The sequence below is a fragment of the Electrona antarctica genome (assembly GCF_951216825.1).
Source record: "Electrona antarctica genome assembly, chromosome: 19".
NCBI classification, from domain to species: domain Eukaryota; kingdom Metazoa; phylum Chordata; class Actinopteri; order Myctophiformes; family Myctophidae; genus Electrona; species Electrona antarctica.
In genome coordinates this window covers 15,391,401-15,414,230 of record NC_136800.1, presented here as the reverse complement: position 1 = coordinate 15,414,230, position 22,830 = coordinate 15,391,401, and the positions used below count along the sequence as shown (strand labels likewise).

The window sequence follows — 22,830 nt, the reverse complement described above, 5'->3', positions numbered from 1 at the left end:
CAAACATTGAACTAAAGACAAACATTAAACCTGTGTATAGGAGGCGCCCCTCAAAAAATGATGGATTGAGAAATTTTGGATCATGGTCAATTCAGGGGTTGAAAGTTGGAGTACCATTAAAAACCTATTGCAATTTATTTTGGGTCACGCCCCTTTTTAGCTTAGATTGACTGGCCTATATATGGAGCTGACCATTCCATATGTTGATCCTTCCCCACCCGTCCTTCTCTTCGATGTCTCCCTATTGACTGATACCTGTCCAATCAAACTCTAGACGGGTCCGCCCCAAAGTTATTAGTTATTAGCCCGGCAGCCGGCGAAGACTAGAGTTCTCAACATGCCCGGAAATTAAGGCCCGGCCCTAACTGGGCCCTAACTGGGCCCTAACTGGGCTGGCCCGAGGCCCCGCCTGGCCTTACTAATTAGCACACATTTTACGCCCTACCCGGCCCGAAAACATCAATAAAAAAAGAAGGAAAAAAAAGGTCCATATATGGGCATTCCCAGACCTGTTGTTTCAGCTTCTCGCCCTCATGGCGTCTTACTGGTAAAAACAACCCCTGATTATAATGGAAAGCAATATTATACATTATAATAAAGCTAAACAAGGAATGTTTACTATGCAATATAATGCATGTGACTTCATATAATTAATACTAATTGATAATTGAATACTAAAATTGATGTGAATTGATGACAGTACTGCATGGCTGTGAGTTTTCTGACGCTGAGCCAGTGGAGAAGTCATATCTTCACTGTACACAAAAGTGAAGGCACACAATAGCAAAACAACCGTAGTAAACTAAGGCTTAGTACACAGCAATGCAACAGCTTGTGAAACCATGCGATGCAATTTGTTTTTGTATTTATTGCATGCACTCGAACTCCCAATTACTTGGGTATGGACAATCAACAACCATAAATGGCAATAAAAAAAAATTGAACTTGTGCAACGCAATGGTTTATAAATCCATGCAAGGCGGTAATATGGGTAATTAATCCAAACAATGGAATACAACACCTTGTGAATTTGTACAAACTCATAAACATAGTGTACATAGTAATATGGTTTATGAATTCATACCAGCCATTACTAAGGCTCACCAATCCAACAATCGGGTACAATGCCAGAATTTCTTAAAGGTTCATAAATACAGTGTACAATGTATGGTTTATAAATTAATACAAGCCAATATTATGGCTACATAATCCAACTGAGTAATGGAATACTTGAATATATTATGTACAAAGCCAGACTGGTTTAAAAACAAGACTGGTTTGTAAATACAACATTTGCATGCAGGAATATACTGTCGCTTGTTGATGAATACTATGCATTGTATGACAATATTGTGGCTTATATTAATGCAGAAAAGCATTATCGTAATTCTCTTAAGCGTGATTGCACACCTTTATACTGTACATACCGTCGTGTTAATACTAGTGATGTTGTAGCATTGTCCTCTACCATTTTCAATATAGGCTTTCCCTAAGTAAGTGAGTGAAACAAGAATTCACCTGTGTGCCTGGTAATGGGAAGCAATTCCATGAAACGCTCCTCAGTGGCACGTCTCATAATCACAGAGTAAGCTGGTGTGATTGATTGCCGTCTGAATCCACTATTTCAAGGATTATGCTAATTTGAAATATTTTTACACAAAATCTATTAGAGTTATTAGGGTAGGAAACCACCTCGCTGCACAACATATCCGATCTGAGGTCAGTGACCAATCAATAACACATTCATCAAATAGGCTGTGCTCAACAATTTGTCTGTGAATTTATGTCTGAGAAATGTTTGTTCTATCCTATAGTTAGTATTTGACATGAATTCGAAGCATTGATCTTTATGACACACAGTGCTTTGAGTAGACATAACATGCTGTATGACAGATTGTGAGTGAGTGAGTGAGTGAGTGAGAGAGAGAGAGAGAGAGAGAGAGAGCAAGCGATTTCTGCAATTCAAATCGTTTTGTATCTTTGTTCTGACCTTAGTGGTGACTTCATTTGCAATTCAGCTGGGGCCTGTGGTTTTAGAATTTGCAGCATTTGTTAAATTTAATGAAAATGTTGATGTAACTACCTGGATACTTGGGTCTTCCGCGTGTGAAACCAAACATCTACCACCCATGCAAAGAGTCCCCCACATTGGCCAAGGTAGATATTAGGCTTCTGGTTTTCAGGAAGGACTGCTCTGCTACACAGAGTAGACTATTATTATTCTATTGTCCTGATAAGCCTGAGATAAATATAAAACATGGTAAATCCTGCTCACATAGGAAAGTCTGACAGTCATTTCCTGCTGGCGATTGAGAAAGCATTAATGGCTGAACATGTTCTCAGCCCATCAATATTTACCTCAATATCCCCTTGCTGCTGTCCAATGTCATTGTTGTCTGCTGGGTGATTTCCCTCCAAAATGTGTTTACTGATATGACATGACACCCATAATATTTGCAGGGGGAAAAAAAGCCTGGTAATACCGAATGGATTTTCCCCCAGCAGCTTTACAGACCGAGCAATGGGTTAAATACACTATTGTGTAAAGGCTGTAGAACTGATAGGATTAATACGAGGTGGATCATGTTTGTTGACTGCATGTCTAACTGTGACTGCTGACTAGTTGACTGTCCCATCTTTCTATAACCACCTGGATTAAAATCCGAGTCACGTACACTTTGGCCAAGAGAGAACTTTGACTTCTAGTTGAACTACAGTACAGTACTCTGCTGCACCTGGCTATCACATGACTGTTCCCCATCCCATTATCCACACTTGATCTGCACTTGTATGCTTTATTTAGGCACATAAGGTGTGCATGTGCTTAGGGTAAGTGCGCAAGCATGCAGCATGAAATTAAAACTAATCAGTGCGCTTGATGTGCTATTAGACCACACGGAGACATCCCCTTAGTCCGACTATGTGGCTGGTTAAGACTCACCCTGTGGCTTCCGTGTGAGGTCATGGTTACGCCAGGGCTCCACCGGACGCGTTGCGTCTCCGTCGCGTGCATCAAAAAACGCACCGGTTCAATTTTAATGCACGCGTCGTGTCTCCGTCAACGCAACGCAACGCGGGCAGTGGAGCCACCCTTCATTGATTAAAAAGGGAACATTCCCTGACGGTGACGGAGACGCGACGCTGACGCGCCCGGTGGAGCCCTGGTGTTAGGGTTTGGGATAGGGTTAGTAATGGGTCGGAACAATGACACGTTACCGACCACACTGGCGATCTGTATTTAGTATAACTAAGTATCTGAGCCAATACACAATGTGACATTGTTGAAGACAGCCTTTTGTTTACATATGTGGGGACAATGCCACTATCGTGATGTTATAGTTCATATATTACTAAATACGGCAAGCATAGACTTTTCTGTAGTAGCATGTCCATTCTATGGCAAGATCATTTAGGGTAATCGGCTATGGATGCATTTTATATATCTGACAGTGACCTTGAGAATAGTACATTTTCAGTGCTTGCTACTTAGCATAATATAAACACATGATTAATTTAATCTGCAGCTAAATAGGTTTGGTGATTAATATTAATATACATTTTCTGTATACAACACTATCAATTTAGCAATTCATTAAAATATTAAATTCAATATATTATTTTCAATAAGAAAGAAAGAAAGAAAGAAAGAAAGAATTCTATGTCCTTGTCAAATTGTGCATCTGTTATGACAGGTCTGTAAATGATTAAGCGTGAAGAGAGCATATCCATGCCAATACTGATCAGAAATGACCTGAACATAATGTTCTCCGAGTACAACACGCTATTGTTCATAGAATTACAACCTGACAGTGGAAATCCTCCATTTTGGAACTCAGTTCTGCACATGGCAGCTCTTATTGTGCTCAGACTTCAGATGCAATCTCTTAGTCTCAAGAGTTTTAATGTGACAGCCTCTTATTCTTCAGAGATGACAGCATTTGAAATCCGAGAAGTCAATAGAAATCCATTCCAACTTTCTCTCTCTCTCTCTGACACAAATGTAAAATAGCTTAGGTAATTAAGTGATTTGGTTCTAAACACATTATAAGATATAGCTGAGAAGTCATTACGTTACAAAGTTTAACTGAATCGTGGAGTTAGACTTAAACTGTTTTTTATGAGTTATGATGTTTTGGGTGTGACTGATATAACCCTACTCCAATTATAGTGCTGTCTCAAACCAGGATTTCAGTTCCTAACTAGAAAAAGTACGTCTCAGAGCACAGGTCTCCGCCATGTCAGGGAGGTTATTGTGGCCTGGGCTGGTGGCGATATAATTGGCCAATGTGAAAAGAGGGTCATTTCTTCCTCTGCCTTTCACAGCAATCGGACGCTGCTGTCATGATTTGAGGCATTTTTGTTCAAATAATGTGTTTTTGCAATAATCAGCCTGCTGGTGGCACTATAATGGGGCAATGTTAAAAGGGTGGCATTTGTTCCTCAACGTAGTGTGAATGTGCGTGCAAAGTTTGACCACTGCATTTTGTTCAAAACTGCATTTTGTTCAAAACAAGCCTCTCCTGCAAACTTTACAGACAATACAGACAGACAATAATGTAATGGTCTGTATACCGCAGCGTTTACACAAGACGCAGAAGTAGTAACTTGCTGCACTGCTTGTTTCCCATGTGGGAGACAGAAGTTTGAATCCTGGGTGCTATTAGTCTTGTGGTCGATAGACAGGACTGCTCTGCTACACAGGCACTGAACCGAGACACTGTCAAGTCCTACCTATTTTTACAAACCAGCCATTCCAACACGCCAGCGCATGTCCATTCAAACATTTGAATTATTCAGCGTTATCCACTGTTCCGATAAGCATGATACTAAACAGGCCTATCCCACTCACATATTATGAAAAAAGGCTGACAGTCATTTCCCGCTGGCTATTGTAAAAGGATTATTGGCTGAAAATGTTCAGCCAATAATCATTCTCACTGTGCAGCTGCCACCGTCCAATCTCATTGTTGTCTGCTGGGTGATTTTGCCTTCAAAATGTGTGTGTACTGATATGAAATGACACCCATAATTTGCTGAATGAAGAAAGCCTGCTGATAAAGATTGGATTTTTTGTTTCTGTTGCCAGGTTCACAGGCAGAGAAAGGGGTTAAATATGCAGTTGTGCAAGGTTGATTAGATTAATATAAAGGAGTGTATTCATGAAATGGACGCGCACGCGCACGCACACGCGCACGCGCGCGCGCACACGCACGCGCACACGCACGCGCGCACGCACACGCACACGCACACGCACAAGCAACACGCACACACACACACACACACACACACACACACAAACACACATTCATGTAGGTTCCTTGCTATCAGTATGATCTGATGTCTTGTGTGGTGATTTATTGAGTCTGAATATTCGTCCATTATTAGTCCAGAAAACATCAGCTCATACAGTCGGTTTGAAGTTAAAATGAGCAGAGAATTAGGCAGGACTGCAGTAGCGGTGAAGTTATGTGAAGGGCATAGATTTGCATCAGCAGCTGTCAGGAGAAGACTTGTAGCTGAAACAATGGCATGGCGACTTTGTGATTTTTCCTAAAGATTATTTCAGGAGAGTTGCAAGAAGAACACATCAGTGTACCCCAGTGTGATTCAGCTTACTGAGCTGCCTGTATGCAAAGAATGTACATGGACATGTATGTATGTATGTATGCAAAGAATGTACATGGACATGTATGTATGTATGTATGTATGTATGTATAGTATGTATGTATGTATGTATGTATGTATGTATGTATGTATGTATGTATGTATGTATGTATGTATGTATGTACTGTATGTATGTATGTATGTATGTATGCGTCGTAGACACACAGAATGTACATGTATGTATGTATGCGTCGTAGACACACAGAATGTACATGGACATGTATGTATGTACGCGTCATAGACACACAGAATGTACATGGACATGTATGTATGTACGCGTCGTAGACACACAGAAGCACACATTCACATACAAGTGCACCACACATCTACACCAATCTCTCTCTGTCCCTCTCTCTCACACACACACACACACACACACACACACACACACACACACAGAATGTGAATGCATTGTGAATTGAATTATGCATAATGCACGTTACGTACCTACAAACACACAAACATGAACACACTTTTAGTCACAAATGCATGCATTTACACAGCCACCCACACAGAGCAGCCTATGATCCATTCCATCGGTGTGGCCAAAGTTGGTTATCGCATGTGATTATTGTTCAGTGCCCACGTAGCGCCGACTCAGCTATCCACATCCAATACCGCTGTGCAGACGATGGCATCCAGCCAGAGAGGCGGCTCCGCGCACATGAAATACTATAGCCAGCATAATTCTCATCCTTTCTCTCGGGATTCAATCCCGGTCTAGCAGGTGGGCTTCACCACACTGCAGAGGAAGATGTATTAGACCCTCCGGTGAATAGAACTGTCAACACAGCTGCAACGTATCCAGTTCAGCTCCATGACAAGTGGCAGCTAGTCAATAGCAGAATAACACAGGTGAGGGAGACATCATCTATCTTTCCCTTTTCCAGGGGTTCAGGCCCAGGCCAGCAGGTCACGCAGGGTTGTGGAGGAAACAGAAGGACTTTGCTTTGTATTCACCCTGTTCTGTATGTGTTCTAGCGCAGGGATGTCCCGATCACGTTTTTTGGGTGACCATAGCAACCATGACACGTAAACTAACAAAGCCAGTTGTAGGAGTGGTTTACACCACTCAAAAACAAAATGTACATTGCAAATGTACTTTTGAATACTTTCAAAGCAGGCACTTTTCAATACCTTTTAAAAACGAGTACTCCAGGAACCACCTCTGGTTCTACAGTGTAGGTGTAGTGTAGGTGCATTGGTACTCCAGGAACCACCTCTGGTTCTACAGTGTAGGTGTAGTGTAGGTGCATTGGCTTTTCATTGCAGACTAACAGTGTGTAGCTTACTGTATAACATACTGAAGAGACTGAACTTCATCCACCTCTATGAACAGTACAGTGTGTGAGTAGAGTAGGTGAATGTATCACATTGTGGAACAATGAACGACAGCACTACACTATATATTTTATACAATGTATGTGCACACGCGTGCACACACACACACACACACATGCGCACACGCACACACACCGAACTCCCTTCCTACTGAGGTTTGGCTCCCAGCCCAACAAGGGTAGATAGGAGGATTATGGAGGAAGATGCAATGTATTGTACCTAAAGAACTGAGTCAACTGAAATAATACTGTATACTGTATGACAGCCCAGGACAAACACTGAACAGTTTGATATCAAAGGAGTCCCATGAAAGAGCAAGAAGTATATTCAGCCCAACAGACCAGTAGAGATGCACAGGGCTCCAGGAACAGAGCTAATATAACAGCTAAATGTTTCCCTTAATATGTAAAAGTTAAGCTAAGATTATAATAAGATAAGATATATATAACATGCCAATGTAACCCAACACAATGTAACGTAAGACAGAATCATCCAATTTCAGTAGCTGAAAATAATACACAGCAGAGAATAACAGACGAATAACAGCCAAAAGTAGAGTCTGATTAGATTCAAAACAGGCTTAATATCTATCATTGTTTCCCATGCTGACTGAACCGGTATGTGATGAAGTCAGATTTGTACGTGTACTGTATGTGTGTGCATGAATGCATTCGAATATGTCTGTGTGTGTGTGTATGTGTGTGCGCGTGTGTGTGTGTGTGTGTGTGTGTGTGTGTGTGTGTGTGTGTGTGTGTGTGTGAGAGAGAGAGAGAGAGAGAGAGAGAGAGAAAGTGGAGAAAGATGTTAAGTTCAAGAGGACTACAGGGGGCAATTAGTCATTAGTACCAGCACTCTGTGACTAATGAAGAAAACAACACGCACGCACAGAAAATAACTAAAACTAGAATTGTTAAAAAAAGAACAAAAAAAACAAGGCTTCACAAAAAAATTAAAAATAAACTATATTAGCCTTGCCCTTGACATGAAAATGCAAATACACACACATCCAACGCATGCCAGCACCCACCCACCTATGAAGAGCTGGCTGTTGAGCTGCATGTGGATGTGTCCGTCAGCGGGTGCCTCTTGCACGGCGACAGGGAGCGCGTCAACCAGGAGCCACGCCTCCTTCACGTTGCGCTCGGCTCGCACGCGGTGCCACCGGCCGTCGTCCAGCGGAGCGTCCGTCTCCACGCGCACCTCCAACGGGCCGTTCCCCACGTCAAAGGAGAACACGACCTCCGTAGGGGCTGAGACAGAGGAGAGAGGAGACGAGTAAGAAAATGAAAAGGAATGGCTCAAAAACTAAATAAATCTCCTTGAATTCAAGGCTTCATGGGGTGTGTAATTGATAGAAAATAAGTGGGTTTTTTTGGTTGAACTTGACAGTGTTTTTGTTGAATAGGAAAGACATAACACAGTTATATCAAAAGTGTACCACAATTAGTCCAGTAGCACACAGACGACTTGGAAGTATAGATTTATATTGCTGTTATTATTCTTTTAATATATATTTTTTTATCATATGATGATGCTAACCATAACAATGAATAACAACTAACTAACGCTTTTAAATATTAAAGCAACAATATGAACTCCATGTTTTACTTACAGCTGAGTTCAATGCGGATGAAGTCTTTGATCCCCAGGTTTTCCAGGAACACTCCAGACGAGGCTGAGGTCTTAAACAGGAAGGAGACGTCGGCACTCAGCTCCCCGTGGAATGTGGGGAAGTGGAGGTACGATGTCTCCTTGTCGAAAAATACCACGTTCCAGTAGTTCCCTGGTGAGAACACATTAAAGTCGCCCTTTAAATGCAAATCACATGGCAAAGAAATAATTAGCTAACAACAAAGCAGCAGCACTCATGTTTAAGCTGATGTATGGTGCCACGTATCGAAATGTATTTATCTGCCCCTGTCATTCAGAGCAGCAATTATGAATAATTTAAAACTTGTTTTACAGAAGATTAAAAACGCTATTATTATAATTTTTATAGCCAAAAAAGAAAAGAAAAAAAAACATAAAAGGAGCAGTAGTTGTTGTTTCTAATTAGCTGCTGGATGTGACAGTGGGACTTAATTAAATCGTTGATTGGCAGGTGTGATGAGACCCTGGACTCAAAACCTGTTCTCAGCTCTATTTCTGCTTCAAAGAATTTCTCACTGACTGGTTCTTTAATTATGAGGTGCTCGCTTTACCAAGCCTATAAAGACAGAATAATGCGTTGTTATTACCGCCTACTCTGTTCAAGCAATGTTCAACACCGTACTTTGTAGAGGCCCACGGAGAGGTGACATTTCCAATGTTTCAAAGAACCACTTTACTGAGAAACACCTGCTTAAGAGCATGAAGGATTTAATTGCCTAAATCTGAAGTATGTTTATGTTCACAGCCCACTCAATTCAAACAATGCCAGCTCAATTTGAAGAGAAAAACGAATTATACGTTAGTACCCGGACCTGATTGCAACCAATTGATAATTGATGAACTCTAGACCCAGGCAGTGCTAGCACTGTTTACACTGGCAGAAAAAATACATTTGCTAATGAACAAATACCTGTACTACATTTTATCTTATTGAACGGCTTGAATGAATATTTCAATTAAATAGTGATTGTAGTCATTTGGTCAACAGTCAGGCTCAATCAATTGGTCTATCACTTTAATTCTAAACCTTTGTTAATGCAGGAGGCCCCACTGAGACATAGGTCTCATTAGTAGCATATTACAATTAAAAACAGCACTAATGAGAATCATTGGGAAAAAAAAGTTACGTATAATTCGTACCCCCCCTATAGAGCGTCACAGACCCCTTTCAGAACGACGAGGGCCCATGAAATAATTCCATATTCATTTTCCTCATAGACGTTTCAAAAAGTATTTATTTAAAGACATTTACGCTCATGACAATAAACAAATGTTTTTGCCGATCAAATAATTAGTAAGAAGAAAAACAAAACGAAAAGTGTTGTACCCTGCATTCTTTTTGTTGTTACTAATTATTTGATCTGCCCAAAACATTGTGTTTATTGTCATTGTCACAACAAGAGTTGGCTTTGTCCGGCGTAAACGTCTTTAAATAAATACTTTTTGAAAAGTCTATGGGGAAAATGAAGAGGGAATTATTTCCTGGGCCCTCGTCGGAGGCGGGACTGCGACGTTCTCGTATATGAAGTGGTTGAGCCCCAATGCAGCTTTTAACATTGATCCGGTTGCTATGCAACGCCTCCATCACCACCAGGTATGGGATCTTATAACTAGTCTCCATTTACCTCGATTCAAAGCAGCATCCATTCAAAGTTCTGATGTCATTTGTGACTTTGTCTCTCATCGCTCCCGACATGTAAACGTTTCTGGCGACAGGTAAACTGTGTGCTAATTCTATTGATAGCCAGTGGTTACAGTGAGTGTGTGCAGTGGGCTACATCTTTTTTTAATATTATGTTATGTTATCATTACATTCTTAGTCTTTTGCCAATTATTTGGTGACCCACTTGCAATATCCTCACAGGTAGGAATCCTTGGCCCAGAACATGGACTTACTGTCTCCGTGACAACGAAGCGGCCCCACCCTGTAGGCAGCCTCTGAGCCAGGTCTCTGGATGTCTCCCAGGACCACAGACCGCACAGGGAGATACTCCTTGTGTGTCAGCAGGCCTGAATCATTGGCCCTGTCAGAGGAAGAGGAGTTAAGGATGAAGAGAAAGAAGTGGCATAGAAGGAGAAGAGAGAAAAGACGAAGAGGTAGAAGAACAAGAAAAATCAGACCAGTCTGAAATGACTAATGAGTGGTGCTGTACTGTACTTGTGCTGTAGTACTGTACTGTACAAGCCCTCCTCCCTGACCTGTGTGTGTGTGTGTGTGTGTGTGTGTGTGTGTGTGTGTGTGTGTGTGTGTGCGTGCATGCATGCGTGCGTGCGTGTGTATGTGTGTGTGTGTGTGTGTGTGTTAGGCTGCACAACAGTGACACTTGGTGGTCAACAAACGCTATTTCCGTACTCGGACAGACAGACAGACAGACAGACAGACAGACAGACAGACAGACAGACACAGCCGCGGCACGTGCACACATAGCTGTCTATATGAGTTGCTAGCACCACTCAAAAAGATAGAAGCTAAAGAATAATGAAGACAGTGATTAGTAAAAGGTAAAAAATGTTGACTTCAATGCTGGCAATGAAATGTATTGACTTCAATGCCGGCAATGAAATGTATTGACTTTCCTCAATATCAACTTGAAATCTGAATATAAACCTGGCTTTCTTCATAGTGTTTTCATTCGTTCTTAGAGGACGACAAGAACATTTCCAAAAATAACTTTATTATAACAAGTCAGAAGTCAGTGTCTAGGAGGATCCTTTGATGAGTTATTTTTAAAAGGATGAATCATAAGCCTGTATATGTACACTATATGCAAGCTTCCTGGCAATTATCCATTAATGTCATTTTTCTTTTCGCTTTCTCGCATGAGTCACTATTTTATAGTCTCTTCGTGAAAATTGTCCTGTCAGTGAGCTTGTTGCTGGGACATTGTCTCTAAAAATATACTCAGGACTTGAAAGCTTATGGCACATTGAGCACTTCATGAACCTGATGAAATATTGAACGTCACGAGACGATCCAGTCTGTAAAAATAGAGTCACTGTTGAACACTGTTGTTTGGATGAAATAAGAGGGATTGGGCTTTGGAGATGACAACATGGCTGCTTACAGCATTTTGCTGCCTTAATGGTACTGTAAGATTCTTCCCATACAGCAAAATCCTAGTGAATAATTTAACCACTTTCAACCTGGTTCAACCTGGAAATTTAAAAAGACAAAAACATAAAAAAAGAAAAGAAAACAGATCTATAAGCTCACAGCTTTCAGATCGGCTATTTTAACAAGACAGACGTGTGCCATGTAACTCTGGGTAAGAATCACCTGAATGAGAATAATACATTGTGTCAGCCGTCTATTTATATTTATACCAATTTCTTCTCAGTTAAGCCTATCATAGTGTTGAGGTAAGATTGCCCCTGTTGCTATGAAACATATCGTTTAACATTCAGAGAACCTGGAGTATAGCGGCTTTAATAAACTGATTGATGACACAGACTAACTTTTTAATACTTGCAGGCGGTTCTCACAGGGAGTTGAGTGGGAGAAGTGAGCGCATCTCTAATGAGATCAACCGCAACCAGTATATCCCTGTGCAATCTCATCTATATTGCTTTATTAATTCACCCCCTGTACCACACCCCAACCCACCACCACGTTTTCCCACACTATTAAAAAAGTAATTACAATAAAACACTATAGGCATTCACTTAGGCAATATCATCCCATGTGAATAGATTTTTATCTTTAATGGAATATTCTTCGATAAATAAATCTTTAAATTCAGGCGGTTCAGGCTGCTACGTGGCCTTCACATCTAGAGTTTGGGTGGCTACGTGGCCCTCACACCTACTGTATGTAGCACAGCCGATACGACTGATATGTTTGAGTCAATGTGTCGAGGGCTTGTACCCGTCAGTGTCCCTTTGTGCCGAGGCGTGACCATATATGGAGGTGTGACGTGACACACGGAAATGCAGAATTTCATAGTAAATGCGAACTACGGTAACAATAAAACATTAATTGACGAGTACTGTATACTCGACAATGGCAGACAATTGGATTTGCATTCGCCCATTGGAAAAAGCCACAAAAATGTAGCTTACATTAAAACGGTTCCTTTTATGAATATCTAACAACACTGTACCATTCCAAGCGGTCTGCATCGCAGTTGCAGAAGTGTCTTGGGTCAACACAGTTCTCCTGCGGGCCACAGGCACACTGGTGGCTGCCTGGGGGAGCTCCGCCCCAGTGGGTCTGGACCTCACCTTGACCCGGACCTCCAAGCCACCAGCTGAACGGAGATCCCTCTGAAACACACAGAGATCACACACAGGGGCAGACACATGAACACAGGCCTCTGAAACACACAGAGATCACACACAGGGGCAGACACATGAACACAGGCCTCTGAAACACACAGAGATCACACACAGGGGCAGACACATGAACACAGGCCTCTGAAACACACAGAGATCACACACAGGGGCAGACACATGAACACAGGCCTCTGAAACACACAGAGATCACACACAGGGGCAGACACATGAACACAGGCCTAGATAGTAGACAGTAGACACGTACGTATAAAGTTTATGCTGTAGGTGAACACATACTAACTAACACAATAATTGACCATAGCATACAGCAGTGATTATCAACCTTTTTAATTTCAAGGACCCCGAATTTGACATACATTAGGCTACATACCCCCATTTGATATGATTTGTCTTTTTGAGGGGCGCTTCCTATGCCCAGCTTTCCGGGTTTGTGTGAACACAAACATTGGCTTGTGATTGGCTGATCACCATCACCATCATCCCTACCCTGATTTATTTCACGGGTCAAATTTGACCCGCTAACACTGCCAAAGACATTAAGCAAAATTGGTGCTGTGGGAACCAACACACAGGCACGAGGAGGTCTCACACTAACATATGTGGATTTACTCAAGAATTACGTATCTCGTCTGAGGACGACCTAGAGAGCGCTCTTCCGCAGCCTGTGAACGATCCCAGGATCAACGAAGAAGACTACAGCAGAAATCACTTGATCACAACTTTTTTCATCTGGTTTAGCATAATGCTAAAAGATTTATAAAAATAAAAAAATTCTCTGCTTTCTGGTATAAACAAAGGCACAGTTTTCCCCCCCATGATTCTACAAGACTCATGATTCTACAAGACATCCATCGCTCTTTCAAAGCGATGGATGGATCGTTTGTAATAATCTATTATTTTTCAAAGGTTAGTGAAAACCCTCGGAATCACTGGCAAGGGCAGCTATAGACGATGTTTTAACTCTGGCGGTTAATGAGTTAAGAAACAGTGGCATACAGTACAGTACAGTACAGTAACAGCATACACTACTACGTTGACTACTGCTGAAACTGCGGCTGAAACTGAAAATGCCATTGGCTTAACCCATTTTGGGCGGGAACCCCTTTTGGTGTTTTAAACATTATGTTATAATTTAGCTATTGAAAAATAGCTATTTTTGAAAAATCGTTAAAATGTGCCTCAAATCTTTCAGAAAATTGTCATGATTTAGAAAACTTTTTTTTTAAATTTCGACGTCAGGCCTAAATGGGTTAAATTCCAACCTCCTGCAAACTACACAGAGAGCATTGATCCTGTTACTGTACATCAGAGGACTGCTTCACGTCAGTGAGCAAGAGTAAGAAGATGAAGTGCAGTGAAGGATGAGAGCCCCAAACACAATGGAATTGTTTCTGCTGGCTCAGCACTTTCCTAAAGAGCAGAGGAGAGACACCTCTCTCATGTCATTTCCCTCATATGCTCCTTTTTCTCTCTGTCATTTTCGTCTATCTATCTACTGTATCAATCATCCATCCATCCATCCATCCATCCATCCATCCATCCATCCATCCAGGCAGACAGACAGGAGAGTGCTGAAGCACGATGATCGGGTGCTGGGAAGTAGAGCGCACCGGTGTGTCTTTACCATAGAAATACATTGCAGAGAGGCGCTGCAAACTCAGAAAACACGTTGTGTGAACATGGCCCCTAGGCTAATAGTCTCAGGAATATCTTAGTATTCTCTATTCAGAACACTGACTCTGTTTCCTTCTGTTTCCTTTCCCCGCTTAAGCTATATCTTATGGAAAGAAGTTTAGCTCCCAGCCAGAGTATCACTGCATCTATTTGCTTCTCTCTTTTCAAAAAGTTACCTTTATCTCTTTGAGTTCACCTATTTTTAATTCGCAAAACCCTTACTTGTACTTACATGTACAATAATTTGACATACTTGACTCGAAGCCCAATTTCTTATAGGTTATTGCTGTTGTTTATTTCTGTAAAAACTAGATCAGACCTGTTCACAAGTTATCCTCAAGCTGATGCACGCAGACTTCCTCCTTTTTAGTTCATCTCTTTTGTTCGAGCACCGTTGAATATTCTTGGACGAGCGTGCACCCCCTGACCACTAGAGTTGCAGTAATACACGCTTCTCTGCGCTTCCATTAGTGCAGTCCCAAAACCCTACAAAGACTTGCCTGGCTGTAAATGTAATTAAAACTAAACATATGTGCAGTTATAAACTTAATAAAGTTAAGACCGGAACCACAATACAACAGTACAATAAAACCATGTTTATGCGTGGTGTGTGCGTGTGCGTCTTATTAAATGCAGTGTGTGTATATACTGTGCCATATGCTTCCTGTTTGTGTTGTTTGTGTTGCAATCAGCGGCAGGTGTTCACGCTCATGGAGATAAACAGTATGTACTGTACAAGTACAGTACATACACAAAGTCAGTTGTAGAAGCACCACTTAAAAAAAGTTATGCTTATGGTCGCTTGTTGCATTTACTTCTCATAGAGTAGGGCCATAAAATCTATGGTCCTGATTACAAATAGTAACGGCCAATCAATGACCTGAATTTAAAGTGGCAAAACTCTGTGAAGCATTCAATCATCATTCTTTCTTTCTTTGCTAATAGATGGAAGATGGAGACACAGTCCAGACAGCCAGTCCACATTTATCCCCAGTTGGGGCTAATAGAGACATTAGGGCATTAATGTGATTTCCCAGTCATTAGGTCAATAAATGACAAAAGAACGCAGGACAGGATCTGAAAAGAGACAAACTAACCTGGTTCAATACTTGCAGGAGACACTAAACAGACACTAAATGATCTCTTTGTCAGACAAATGGGATGAAAAACCTCTGAAACTAAATTGGTTTGCAGCACAGTTTATTGTGGCTGGTAAACATAATTATCATGTTTGCGCTCTGTTGGAATGCCTTGTGAATTTATCACTTTGTATTGTCACAGCTTTAGCAGTTTATCGAGCTGTTTTACTAGTTTTTAGTACATGGTTACCTGTGGTAGAGCTTTGAGGGTTTGTTCTTTATTCTATGTGGGAGACCTTTGAACATAATTGCGACTGCAGGTCGCATTTACTATGAAAATGTCCATCTCCCGTCAGTCAGTCAGTCACTTATAGACAGACCATAGATGGTCTCGTGACATCACGTGACATCATCAGGGATGGAGATAAGGTAAATGCGACCTGCTGTCGCAATTAAGCCCATATATGGAGATCCCTGATGTCATCAATATTGGCCAGCAACTCTACAGCTGACCTCAATTCATTCCATGTTGATCAGACCCCCCATGCCAAAGCGCCAGCGCTCGGCCAGCAGTCTGCCGGCCCGTCAACGAGGCGGATGCGTGCACGCTTCCGCCTTGCATGCTTGCACGTGCACGCTTCTCGCCCTTAGGTGTCTTACTGATTTATGTACTGTGTATGTTTAGCAAAGGAAGTCTTTCACCAGACTGGCCTGTCTGCACTAATGGGACTGACAGAACGAAAGCATCAATGTCGGAACATGAGGTGACTTCTTTACATCGAAAGAGGGAGAATTTGAAGTGTTTGCGTCTCTATGCGGTTAGCTCGTCATACAGATCAGATTACTTTTGTACGTCATCATCTTCACCCATAATTTCCTGATGTTTAAAGCATTGATGTCACCAGATAATACATGCAAAGGAAGATAGGGCTGCAGTAGTTTCACAGACAACTGATTTGTCTGGAATCTGGATCTGTGCAGACCACCGTCTATATAATAAAAATGAAACTTCTCAAAACAAGTGAAAACACAAATATTCTTCACACACACAAGTGTGAATGCTGGGACGTCTGTGGCCTGCATCGAAACTTGAAAATAGAACCCAGCTCTGTAAGACGTGTCAACAGGTTTTGATGCCTCCAGTGTTGACTACGGTCGTTGGGTGTGTTTCTTGTGTCTTGTGTAAAGCTTTCTATCTGTCATCCCTGTAAGCTTTTCTCCAAAGCTACAGGGATTGGTTTGAGGAGCAAAGAGGAAACTTTGAGCTGATATGCTGGTGGGAAAGTCAGCGCTGAGATTTGTGATATGGAGAGGAGATCAGCGCGCTCCATGTTGGAGACGTTTGATTGTTTAAATTCCCAGACAGGCCGAGTAGCTCTGTGCAGGGAAACCATACGAGTGTGCTCATGAGAACGTCCCTCATCAACTATTGTCTTGGCGAGTGTTTTCAAAGCACTTAAAACACAAACTGCTGCTTTGGAGCTGCTCAGCTAACAGCAGTATCTGATTGAAATAGTATTGCATTGTACCCAAGTGTGAGTGTATATAACAGTATTCATATGCTGAACAATCAGCCTGTGTGTGTGTGTGTGTGTGTGTGTGTGTGTGTGTGTGTGTGTGTGTGTGTGTGTGTGTGTGTGTGTGTGTGTGTGTGTGTGTGTGCGTGCAAGCGTGCGTGTCAAAATTTGCACCGCTCAAAAAGAGTATTGTGTAGACAGCAAATGTCCGCAAAGATAATTTAAGCTCAGTACAACTTCTCTGGTGGTGCGTAGAACAAAAAATGTTTTTAGCTACATTGTGTTATATTTTGGCATTCTCATAAAATCCAGTGCAGCGATAGTTCATTGAGACACGGAAGGCAGAAGGTTTAATATATAATCCCCCCTTCATTCTGCAATTCATTCTGTTTCTTTAAATCAGCTGTCTCTCTCCATGTCAACTCCCCTCACTCTCATTCGCTGCCAGCTAAGTCACTCACGCCCACATTCAATCAGGTGTTCTTCTTAAGCAGTCACTACCCTGTCCTCAGTCTCCATGCTAGCTGACTCTGTGGTTGTTCAGTCTTCATGCTAGCTGACTCTGTGTCTCTGTTGTTCAGATGTCAGCGTTCAAATTCCTTCCACCTCCCCGGCCTCCTCCCTGTGGCATTATTTCTGTTATGGGTATCTGTGATTATAATGTGTTTTATGGATTGTATTATGATCATGTGATTTGTTCAGTATCTATGTGATATACAGTATGGATTGCATTGAAAGTCATGCTGTTGATGTAATGTCATTGTTATGCTCTGCTCTGGGGTTGTTGTTGATATCGGAGCTGTGTCTCAGGGCACCGATAATCTGAGATATCAAATGTTGATATCAGAGCTGTGTCTCGGAGCACAGATAATCTGATAATCAAATGTGATATGATATCAGATGATATGATATCACATGAGCAGAGCCATGCCGCCATACTAAATGCAATAGCTATGCAATAAATGGTTAATGGTTCATTCAATGAACAATAATTATGTTTAACTCTTTGAGAGTTTCAAGGATTTCTATATAGTTTGTAGACTTCTCTATGGCAGAATGGCGTTTTTGAATGATTTATTGAAAATTCTCTGTTGTGAATGTGTGACAACGAAAGACCTTCAGAGAAAGCTTGACTTGTCTGCTTCCAGGAAAAAAATGAACTGAGTTGATAAAATGTTTAGTTCTTGTGTTGGAAGCCATTTAAAAGAGCCTGCATTTACACTGTTTCTGTTTCTAGGACAACCAAAAAAAGTTATGCCCGGTTGAAGTTTTATTTTCTAAATAACTTTTTTTCTGCTGGGCATACATAGCCATGCAATATCTCATTTTAAAGGGTGAGTTGTCTAGTTCAATTAAAATAAAATAAAAAGTTTCTCACATGTACCACTGTAGATATTTTGCCATCTATAAATAGCATGGTCAGTCATGATCAATCTGACCTATCCAGCTAAAAGTCCCCATAGCTCTGAAATTGGAACATCATATAAACTCAATTCTTTTTTGGGGTAAAATTAGACATTCTAACGCACATTTTGATATATACCATGTTTACATAGTCTTACCAGTACCTTGTCTATTCATGCATGTATCTCAAAAACCTGTTATGAAGAAACACAGTTTTGATAAAAAACACATCCAAGGACATTGTTTTGATATGACTTGGTGCCCATGATATGTATCAAAATATAGACTTGAATGTATACTGTATTATAAAAAAGAAATTGAGTTATTACCATCTACCGTTACAGAGTAAATCACAGTTGAAACTTGCTTAGTCATATACAATAAACCTCACAATAGTGAACAAAATAGTCATGACAGGTCTAACTCATTGTAAAAGCGTCTTTTATTTTTTACGACTACTAACATAATAAAATGATAAATATTACAGAAAATAAATAGGCCTACATACAAAACAGTTACTCCTCCCCTAGCTCTGATCCATAGCTCTAAATGCGCATTTAGAGCTATGGATCAGAGCTGAAATGAATGAATGAATGAATCCGGTTCAGTGTCGGAGAACGCCATCGCAGTCTTGACTCTTCATCCTCCTCCTCATCTGATGCCAGTTCTAAATATATAAAAAGAAATAAACATTTTAGCTGTAGTCAGTGCACGCTACTATTACATGGCGTTTTACCCGGCTGCTGGCGATCAATGATTTTATTGTGCAGTGTCTTTGTGGGCCGAGTCGTGGCATGACAAATACAAATAGATGCTTGTATAAGTAGTATCACGATAAAATAATATGGCAACGTTAGAATGAAACACCAATGAGTGATCGGTGGTAATGTAGCTAGCTGCCCAGGGTATATCCAGCACCATTGCGTCGCAATCATCCAGCAACATTGGTACTGGCTATTGCCCGGGCTTGTGGCCCGGCCAATAGCCAGTACCATTTGTGCAGTGTTTGTTAGCAACTACTACTAGCCAACAGCCAGTGGAATGTGGTGACGTGATGGTGCTGGATATACGCTGGGCAGCTACATTACACGCGATCACTCATTGGTGGTGTCATTCTAACGTCGCCATATTATTTTATCGTGATACTAATTATACAAACATCTATTTGTATGCCACGATGCCACGATTCGGCCCACAAAGACACAGTACAATAGATTCATTTGATCAGATGTTTTTGTTAGCTACGTCGATCACCTATAGTACCGACCCTTGTTATATATTCTCCGACTATGCATGTCACGATGACTAAACCAGTTAGATCTATCCATATATGGTTCTACCACATCTATCTGATATCAGCACTAGGTCGGCTCGGGCCAAATATAGGGATCGTCTTACTAGACATGTCATATTAGGGCATTTTCGAATACAATAAAATTACCTTTTAGCGAAGGCATCAGCCTTGGTGGTAACTCCGGTGGGGAGAAGAAAAAACATTGCACACGTGTAATCCGCGAGGGTGGATGTTGCAGCCCGGCCAACGGTCTGGGAGTGGAGAATGCCACTGGACACGGATGGATCATTTTTCAGATTGTTTTTTTTGCGGCGACTGCAAACCTGGCTGAAAAACTCTTCCTCCAGTGCCCACCTCGGAGGAGTCAACCAACCCCCCTGTTCACTGGGGGCTGGGCGTCAGTTTCCAATAGGAAAGCATACACGTGTGTCACGTGACACGGGAATTCTGGGAAATGTAGTTGATATTTATGCTCAATACTATATACAGAGGTGCGGACCGAATTAATATATTGGTATTAATAAAAAAAGAGAACTACGGAAAATCACGTACAGGGCAGAAAAGACTAATGCAAAACTCCACGTGTTTTCCAGTAGTAATCTGTCTAAGGGTTAAACAGCTAAATCTGCCCCATCCCCAATATTCAGCAGCACTCCTTATAAACAAATAAAGGATACTTATTCGGTAGAGGATGTCTGAAGAAAAGTTACACATCTCGGAATGTCACCTAAAGCAAAATAAACTATCGAGTTCCTAAGTGTGGAAACTTTTTTCTTTCCATGAATTTTCAGTTGGCACCTGAGCCTGGGTGGATGGGCGTACGTTGTCTTTTGTTTTGCTCAGCACAGCTACCCTGCAGGCTGAGGAAAGGTTAGAGAGAACCAACAGGCTTTACCTGGTGTATTGAGGAGACGAGACTTTCTGCAGTGGTATGACAGTTCCTGCTGGCAGTGCTCAGATTGGCTGATGACGGCAGTTAGCTGCTCCTCTTCAGATGAATAGTGGAAATACGCAGAGTGCTTATTGGCCCCCGGGCGGAGTCTGGTCAGCTCTGTGTTGTTGTGCTGAACCACCGTCCATGTCTGCTCCTCTGAAGAGAGAGAGAGATAGAGATAGAGACAGAGATAGAGACAGAGAGAGAGAGGAGGGGATAAAGGAGAAATAGAGGACCATTATTATTCAAGATTATGCTAATGTGAATATTTAGTAAAGAATTATGATAATGTTAAGTGATGTGAACTAAGGTGATAATGGGAGGATGAGGAAAGCAAGGATGGATGAGTTTGGAGGGAGAGATTAATCTAATAAAGTACTTTACCTCAGGGTCCCTCCACACTGTAAAATCATAGTTCCATCTGTACACTCAATTTCAAATGTACACTCAGCATTTTACTATGCACAGACACATAATACAGAAAAATAAGTTTGTGTGTGCGTGCGTGCGTGCGTGCGTGCGTGCGTGCGTGCGTGCGTGCGTGCGTGCGTGCGTGCGTGCGTGCGTGCGCGCGCATGCAGGTGCGCACGCGCCAGCATCTTACCTGTCATGTTGCAGTAGATGAGCTGCGGCTTGACGTCTCCACTGCCGTCGACGTCGATGTAATAATATCCCGATGCGTTGCCTTGGTGTTTGTACGCTTCACAGGACCGCTCATGTATCGCTGGAGGGTTGAAATGAGGACGAAAAGCAGCTGCCATTAAAGTGCCATCAATCAGAGCAGTACTACAGTCCTGGGACCATCAGCTGTGATGTTGTTCGCACACTGCATCAGTCTAGTCTATTCAGTTAGGCCTTATAGCTTCAATTCTCTACCTTTGTAAGATAAACAACAAATTGATACAATTTCTGGAATCCCAGTCTAAGAACATTTGTGTTGATGTACTGTACACGATTCGGTCTGATTATGGTGTATCATTCATTTGGTCCAGAATTCCTTCACGGTCTATTTACTCTACATGTTTAGAGTCAATCATCTGTGTTGTGTAGCCTCCGAAACCAGACCAATCTGCCAGTGCAAAAAAAGAAAATAGGCCTCGGCAGATTAGACTGGCCCCACTCGGTTGTGATTGGATTTCGCTGCCCCCTAAGTTGTGTGGCACCAATCAGGAACCAGTACACAAATACGGGGCGGGTTTTATCACAAGAGGCATATTTTGGAATGGAAATGCAGGTATCACACAGAGATTCCAGACTAATATCTCTGGTCTGGGCCTGGCCAGGCTATGTGTTGGTCTGGTCTGGGCCTGGCCAGGCTATGTGTTGTGGTATTAATATCTCTGGTCTGGGCCTGGCCAGGCTATGTGTTGTGGTATTGTGTGTCAGCAGCACAGATAGAGAGAGATAGAGAGGTATGAATGCAGATCATACACTACTTGGCTTCAGTTGTTGAGATTCAGAGAACAAACTACTAACTGTACTGTAGTGAACTGTTACAAATGAAATGGATGGATGGATGGATGGATGGATGGATGGATGGACGAACAGACAGACAGACAGAATCACACACAGTAGCGTACTGGGTGTTATGCACGCACGCACGCACGCACGCACGCACGCACGCACGCACGCACGCACGCACGCACGCACGCACGCACACACGCACACACACACACACACACACACACAACAAAGGGTTTTCAACAGCGTGTCCATCAAAACTTCCCCACACACATGTATTACTAATAGATTAGCAGGGGTTGACTCTGAGCTGCTGAGCACATGACCACATTTCATCACCGTGGTTAAAGTGGAATTGTTTCCCTTTAGTCATGGCTGCAATTTCCCCCCAAACCCTGCAGCATTACTCATCTAATGGTTTTATAATGCTGAGCCCTGATTGGTCAGCCTAAGAGTTCAAATCCAGTTAAGTGGAAAGAACAATCTGCCTATTTCTCTTAAGCTCTACTTCTCCCTCTC

At 41.9% G+C, this 22,830-nt stretch overlaps 1 protein-coding gene across 1 annotated transcript in view; it reads right to left on the bottom strand.

Moving 5' to 3' along the window:
* The window catches only part of LOC306943458 (contactin-associated protein-like 4), a 148,430-nt gene that overhangs the window by 23,256 nt on the left and 102,344 nt on the right, over positions 1-22,830 (bottom strand). Inside the window, exons 12-17 of the mRNA XM_079529820.1 lie at positions 21,455-21,574; positions 20,812-21,006; positions 12,756-12,918; positions 10,552-10,679; positions 8,618-8,788; positions 8,037-8,255 (exon numbers count right to left, since the gene is read on the bottom strand). Of these exons, the coding sequence (XP_079385946.1) occupies positions 8,037-8,255; positions 8,618-8,788; positions 10,552-10,679; positions 12,756-12,918; positions 20,812-21,006; positions 21,455-21,574 (996 nt within the window). The remainder of the gene's footprint in view (positions 1-8,036; positions 8,256-8,617; positions 8,789-10,551; positions 10,680-12,755; positions 12,919-20,811; positions 21,007-21,454; positions 21,575-22,830) is intronic.